The sequence below is a fragment of the Uranotaenia lowii genome, chromosome 3 (genome assembly GCF_029784155.1).
Source record: "Uranotaenia lowii strain MFRU-FL chromosome 3, ASM2978415v1, whole genome shotgun sequence".
Taxonomy (NCBI): Eukaryota; Metazoa; Arthropoda; class Insecta; order Diptera; family Culicidae; genus Uranotaenia; species Uranotaenia lowii.
The window spans coordinates 180563588-180571098 of NC_073693.1; the positions used below are offsets into that span (position 1 = coordinate 180563588).

The window sequence follows — 7511 nt, forward strand, 5'->3', positions numbered from 1 at the left end:
GCATTTCTTGAACGATTATCGGAGTCAGCGAAGGCATCGGCTATGTCCAGTCAAATTAGGACATTGGACAAGAATGGTCGTCAATCTTACCCAGCAGTACTGATTCTAGGCATCTCAAAGCGGGTTTCATTCACGTATCACATTTGCAACCCATTGTTAAAAATTTAGTACCTACTTCTGGGAAGTTTGAAAAAAGCAGATTACACTTTTTATGCAACGTGACGTATGTGTTACGAAATTCCAACAGCGGTTTTCTTGAAACATGCCAAGTAGCTCATACGACCTGTTTAAAACTGACTTTGTAATTTTTTTTCTCAGTTTTATTTTGACAATTCTCTTTGGTGGGTTTTGAGACATCTGGTGTCCCAGCCAAAAAACAATAATTGGTTCAAAAAGGGCGTTGGAATTTTAACACAAGTTTCGTGGGCTACCTTGTACGTCTGTTCTCTGTGCTTTAAGTATTGTACGCTATTTATATTAACTTTTATTCACGAATGACTTAAAAAATGAGTCGTCGTTATATAGGTATTGCAAAGATATTATACATTGTGAAACAACTCAAAACAGACGAGAAAATAATCCTTTTATATATATTCTTCAATTTCAGAATCACCAGGACAGCAGAATATTTCCATTATCTTGAATGGAGAGGAATCCGAACTCAGATTTGTTTCCGATAGTCAAGGAAATAAGGTCAGTATAATTTATTATATTCGAAATCCTTTTACAGATAATTTGAGCAGTTTTTACTACATTATTTTATTAATTATTAATTTGATAGAAAGATTCGATGATTTCAAAGAAAATGTTCTTATCTCTGACTAATTTACAGGACTTGTTATCTAAAGCCGATGCGTTCCTTGTAGTTTACTCTGTAGTTGATAAGGCAACGTTCAACCGAGCTGAACAACTGTTGAATATGCTACATAATATGGATCTGATGAGAACGCGTCCTATTATCTTAGTTGCGAACAAAATTGATCTAGCACGCTCCCGTGCAGTATCTTCTCAAGGTAAATGATCCAAATATACCTGGGTCGGCAAGGTTCCACACAAAGCGTTGGTATCGAGGGTTGTCTATCCAGATCCGCAAATCATGTTCTAGACTTCCCCTGTCCACGCCCACTATTCATCATGTGTCCTTCAAGTTCCTGTCGCTTTTCTCACCATTAAGCTCTCATGTGTCCAAATCAAATACTCCACATCCCTCGTTTATGTAACATCATCTCACCTACACATCCTTCTCAGAGCTTGAGTTATTGCCAGGATTGTTTGCACTCGACAGTCTCGATCGTTCTCAAATGTTTCAAGAAAGCGGAAGACAAATGAACACGTTTTTATCTCTTGCTAATGTAGATATTCTGCATTTTCCAGATGGTAAGTGTATGGCCTGCACCCACAGAATCAAGTTTATCGAAGTCTCTGTGGCAATTAACCATAACGTAGATGAATTGCTAGCTGGCATTTTGTCACAGATTCGATTGAAAAAGGCTCATTGCGCCATACAGGTAATTAGTTGATTGGGTGTTATGTGGCTTGTTCTGCGGCGAATCAAGTGAATTAAGTGACTTAACAAATTTCACCTCGCAGTACCTGACTCCAGTAACCTGTTCAGGCTCAAAATGTTTGCTGGAATGCGCTGCGATCGGTTGTCGTAGCTCGTCTGAACTTCCGTTTCTTTACTGAAGCATTTCCAGGAGTCAGGAAGCGAAATGAAATTTCGCGAGTCACTCCTCCACGTAACTTGCAGAATGATCCCCAATGAATGTAGATATTCACTAATTACTACATTTTTAGGGCACAAGAGAATCATCTCCAAATCACTGGTACAAGAACAGGAGCGTTGTAAGAGCTTCAATGAAAGCCAGACAGATGATCACATGGGTGTTTGGAAAAGAAGATTCAAAATTTAAAAACTGTGAAAACTTACAAGTTCTGTGAAACAATACTACTGAAATTTATGATGCTTCCTCGATAGCACAAATGATTCAATACTACCACCTGATAAAATCAAATATATTGATACTCCATCTTTACACCTTTTTCTATTGATCATATATTTTCTAAATTTTTTTGTTCGAAAAGTGCCTTCTATAGTTGAACACCAAAGCTGAAGTAGTATATCCAAACTTTCAATGAACTTGTGTGCGTGCATATGTACTGTGTGATTACATAATGAAATAATAATAATATGTTGTGCAAACATTTATCGATAGATGTGGACTTGTGCCAATGTTAAGAAAAATCTTATGTTTTTATTATAAAGGTATCCAAAAGCTAAAAGTAAGCACTTCGTGAAAACAATTTGATTTTTCAGGTGAAGCGTCACAAAAGGAAAGTGAATCTTCCCAATAAATTAGTTTTACCAAATGCTCTAAGAAACAACCAATTTGAAATTGATAATCATGTTTAAATATTTTTTATATACGAAAAAATCAAAGCAATACATCTAACTACATACAAAGTAATTTTAGTTTTTTATACATCTATTGAAAAAAAAAAACAAGTTGAATGTGATGTTGTATATCATAAACTTCATTGTCTCTAAACAATTATCAACAATGCACTAAAACGACCAATACGATATATATATGATAAGCACAGCGGAATCAATACACCATTATAGAGCAAATAATTCAAAAGTAAGATAAAAATAAAAGTCCGTTTATATTTCTGAATGGTTATATAGAAGAAACAAGTATTTCGAAAAATCAAACATTTCAAAATTGACATTCACATACACATTGTTAAACATCTTTGTTGAAATATTCCAGTGACCTATTCAATAATATCAAATTACTTAAAACAATAAATATAACGCAAACAATAATTATACACGATATGTAATACAGAAAACCCGAGTATCGTAAGTGTCACTTTCATAATAAATTCAAAAAATTGTTAATAACCTTATGTAAGAATGTTTAATACTCCGAAATTTCCCTAACACTCCTAAATTTTCTTTCAGATTTAAACAAAACGAAAACGCACACTGGAAGAACGCTTTGTGAGAATGTACATTGATTTTTGCCATCATGAAAATTACGTGCGGAACCTACGTGAATTTCAGGTAACAAACAGAACTCGCACAGCAATTCATGTAATTTTCATAAACATACAAAACGACTTTGGCTCCTTAAAGCCTCAAGGTATAAGCCGTTTAAAATAAAAAAAATTACAAAAAAAATCATTGCATATCAAATTTTTGTTCGGCACAGGCCAACAACTATGAAGTGATATAGATACAGATAGAGTTGCATCTCACAGTATTATTCTTTTTAGGCCGTTATTTGCAACACTTGATAGCCACTTGCCACAGCCATTTTTTTATTAACCATGATGACATCATTCTCTATAAGATACCCGGCGGAAAAGACAAAATCCTGAACATCCTAAAAACGTAAAGGTTGATTGCGCTCGACGTTCGCTTTTAGATCAATCGACTCGTTCCAGAAAGCGCTTCAGACAAAAAACTTCAATTTGGCTGAGCCCATATTTGCTCATCAGAATTAAACTTAATCACTTGAAGCGTCTTCTGGAAAAGCCGGTAATGTTTACCGAAAACTGTAAAATTGTCGGTTATTTTGAACCATAATTTTTGTAATTATTTCTAAATACCGGTAATATTTATCTTAATGAAACTATTTTATCGGTTATATCGGTGAAATTTTATATTCTTTGAGAAAGAATATTTAAAAACTGAAAGATTAAAGCATAGATCATCTTAAATTTGGACGCTTAAAATCGACATCGACACGCTGCAAGCCCGCAGGACCGCCAATCGTGCGTCTTTCGTTGCTGATCTGCTTTCATCAAGAATCGACTCTTCGACTTCCATCTGTACCGTTGAGCCGTCAACACGTACGCCGGAGCATCGTATCGTTGCTGTGTACCTGCAGGAACATTTTACATTATTTATTTTTTCCTTACCTGTATTTCAATCAGCACTTTTCAGTGCTAAAATTATTTTCATTTTCTTTTATTCATATTTTCTCTTTTCTTTCCAGCATGGGGAAGTCATCGGCCGGGTCAAGGGCCGGAAGAAAACGGATTGCCGAACCTAATTCAGGTCCATCGCCCAAAAAAGTTGAAATTTCCAATTCATTCGATGTCCTTCATAACATCGGTGATGAGGAAATATTCATATTTAATTCTGATAAGAGTACTAAGAAACCTTCTTCTTCTTATACTCTTAAAAACGAAAAGATTCCACCAATAACGGTCACGATTCCTGACTTCAATGCCTTTCGAAAAGAAATCGTCACTTCCGTCAAGGATGTGAAGATTTCTTTTCAGATCGGTCGAAGGGGAACTGCTCGTATATTGGCGGAATCTTTTAATGATTTTCAAAAGGTTTTAAATTATTTGAATAATAAAAAACACCAATTTTTTACGTACGACACTAGAAGTGATCGTCCATTTAAAGTTGTACTTCGTGGTCTCACTGGCGATCAGACACCGGATGAGATCACATCTGAATTAAATTCTTTGTTAGGTTTTTCTCCAATTCAAGTAATTCAAATGAGGAAAAGAACCCACACGAATAATACCAGTAGTGTTGGTTTTGCTCCTGAACTTTATTTGATCCATTTTAAAAAGGATCAGGTTAATAATTTAAAAATTCTGGAAAAGGCTCGTCTTATGTTTCATTGTCGAGTAAAATTTGAACCTTTTCGTAAATCTACTACCAATTTTTTACAAAATATTACGCAATGTCGTCGTTGTCAAGCTTTTTGTCACGGCACTAAAAATTGTAGAATGAATGCCAGATGCATGTTTTGCGGCTCATTCGATCATGAAAAATCTAAATGCCTTTTTGGTGGTGATAAGCCAAAAACAGAATTTTTTAAGTGTGCGAATTGCGCAGGTAATCATTCCTCGAATTCTCTAGACTGTCCCATCAGGGCAAAAATTATTGCTTCTAGGAAAAATCCCAAAGTTTCCAGAAAAGTTTCTTCTCCTCCTTCCTCTTTTTCGTCTTCACACGTCGGGCCGGCAAACAACCTGCCTGTTCGCGGTCAGCCTCGGCCTACATTGGAATCACGGCTGGGTAATACCCGAAGTGATTTTAATGTTACCTGGGCTGATTCTGCGCCCCAGACTCGTTGTTTATCGTTCTCAGAGGTGGTTGAAAATGGGATTCCCTCTTCAGGTTTAACTAATAAAAATGGGAAAAAACCAAGTCTCAACGTTCATGCGAAGGCTTGGGAAAATCCCCGAAATTCAAATACTTGTTCTTCTCCTTCATTTTCTGATCCTAACAATTTTGTTGATTTGGGTGAGATTACTGAGGAAAAATTAAAATTTTTGCATCAAAATTTAATGGAAATGATGCAACTTATGTTGAAAGCAAATTCAATGTTTGAAGCTTTTCAAACTTCTTTTAATTATGCTAACAAAATTATTATGACTTTACGATTCCCTCATGGATCCAAATAGATGTTTAAATATTATGAATTGGAACGCTAGATCTTTGCTGGCTAACCAAGATGAATTCTTTTTATTTTTGAAAACTCAAAACATACATATTGCTGCCATCACTGAAACTTTTTTAAAGCCAGACAATAACTTGAAAAGCAATGCTTTCTTTAAAATTTTACGGAATGATCGACTTGATCGACAAGGTGGGGGTGTAGCTATTGTCATCAATAGTCGTCTCAAATTTAGACTTCTTCCTTCTTTCAATACAAAAGTCTTAGAAACAATTGGAATTGAATTAGAAACTTCTATGGGGAAAATTATAATTGTTGCCGCATACTTGCCTTTTCAATGCAGCGGTGAACAGAAAAATTTTTTGAAGGGAGATTTACAAAAACTCACCAGAAATAAATCTAAATTTTTTATTATTGGTGACTTTAATGCAAAACACCGATCTTGGAATAATATTTCATCAAATTCTAATGGGAATATTTTGTTTAATGATTGCTCTGCAGGTTATTATACTGTTGAATATCCTAATGGGCATACTTGTTTTTCTTCAATTAGAAATCCCTCCACAATTGATTTGGTTCTAACGGATTTAGGCGAGCATTGTAGTCAATTAGTTACTCATGCGGACCTCGATTCAGACCACCTTCCAGTAACTTTCTCTTTATCCCAAAGTCCCATCGAAAACCCTTTAAAATCAACTTTTAATTTTCAAAAGGCTAACTGGGAGCGATATATGAATTTTATTGAACGTAATTTAGATGTAAACGTTCCACTGAATTCAATAGAAGATATTGATTTGGCTGTAGAAAATTTGACAACTTCAATAGTCAATGCTAGAGCCGCTTCAATACCTAAAGTTAAACATAAATTTAATCAACCTTTAATTGATGATGATCTTCAGTTTTTGATACGACTGAAAAACATTCGTCGACGCCAATATCAACGTACTAGGGATCCTTATTTGAAATTAATTTATTGCGACCTTCAAAAAGAGATCAAACGTCGTTTAAATTTCATTCGTAATGAAAATTTTGCTAAAGCAGTAGAGGACATAAAACCCTACTCAAAGCCATTTTGGAAATTAACTAAAATTCTGAAAAAGCCCCAGAAGCCAATTCCTACTTTGAAAGATGGGGATAAACTTCTTTTAACTAATTCAGAAAAAGCTCAAAAATTAGCCCAACAATTTGAGTCTGCTCATGATTTTAATTTAAACGTTGTTAGTCCTATTGACGCTCAAATTTCCCTAGAATTTGATGATATTCTTTCAAAGCAAAATGTGTTTGAAAGTTCTTGTGAGACAAATATTGATGAACTTAAATTGATTTTCAAAAAATTTAAAAATATGAAAGCTCCGGGGGAAGATGGGATTTTCTATATTCTTATTAAAAAGTTGCCTGAAAGCACTTTAAATTTTTTAGTTAAAATCTTCAACAAATGTTTTCACTTGGCTTATTTTCCCAATAAATGGAAAAATGCCAAAGTAACTCCAATTTTGAAACCTGGAAAAAGTGCTTCAGAGCCATCAAGTTATCGACCAATTAGTTTGCTTCCTTCTTTAAGTAAACTATTTGAGAGAGTTATTTTGAATAGAATGATGATTCACATTAATCAGAATTCTATTTTCCCTGATGAACAATTTGGTTTCCGTCATGGACATTCTACTACACATCAACTTTTGAGTGTAACTAATATGATTAACGCTAGCAAATCTGAAGGTTATTCAACTGGTGTTGCTCTTCTTGATATTGAAAAAGCTTTTGACAGTGTTTGGCACAAAGGTTTAGTAGCTAAATTAGCTCGATTTGATTTTCCTGTATATCTCACCAAAATTATTCAAAATTATTTGACTAGCCGAACCTTACAAGTAAGCTTTCAAAATTCATGCTCTGAAAGGACTCCCATTAGAGCTGGGGTCCCTCAGGGCAGTATACTTGGGCCAATTTTATACAATATTTTTACTTCTGATCTTCCTGATGTACCAGAAGGAAAAGGTAGAAGATTATTTGCTGATGATACTTTGCTTTCAGCCAAAGGTCGAAATTTACGGGTGGTACGCAGTAGATTGCAACAAAATTTAA

General features: G+C 34.7%; 1 protein-coding gene across 1 annotated transcript; it reads left to right on the forward strand.

Annotated features, from left to right (window-relative positions):
- Positions 1 to 506: 506 nt before the first annotated feature.
- LOC129752891 (GTP-binding protein RAD-like) lies at positions 507 to 2908 on the forward strand. Its single transcript, XM_055748678.1, has 5 exons — positions 507 to 525; positions 608 to 693; positions 833 to 1013; positions 1375 to 1508; positions 1798 to 2908. The coding sequence occupies exons 1-5, from the start codon at positions 507 to 509 to the stop codon at positions 1939 to 1941; spliced, it is 564 nt and encodes a 187-aa protein (XP_055604653.1). The 3' UTR covers positions 1942 to 2908.
- The last annotated feature ends 4603 nt before the right edge of the window (positions 2909 to 7511 follow it).

Bases quoted from the DNA above. Each gene is read 5' to 3' on its own strand.
- LOC129752891 (XM_055748678.1), top strand. The intron at 1,014-1,374 runs GTAAATGATCCA...TGCATTTTCCAG, and splicing joins CCGTGCAGTATCTTCTCAAG to ATGGTAAGTGTATGGCCTGC. The intron at 1,509-1,797 runs GTAATTAGTTGA...CTACATTTTTAG, and splicing joins AGGCTCATTGCGCCATACAG to GGCACAAGAGAATCATCTCC.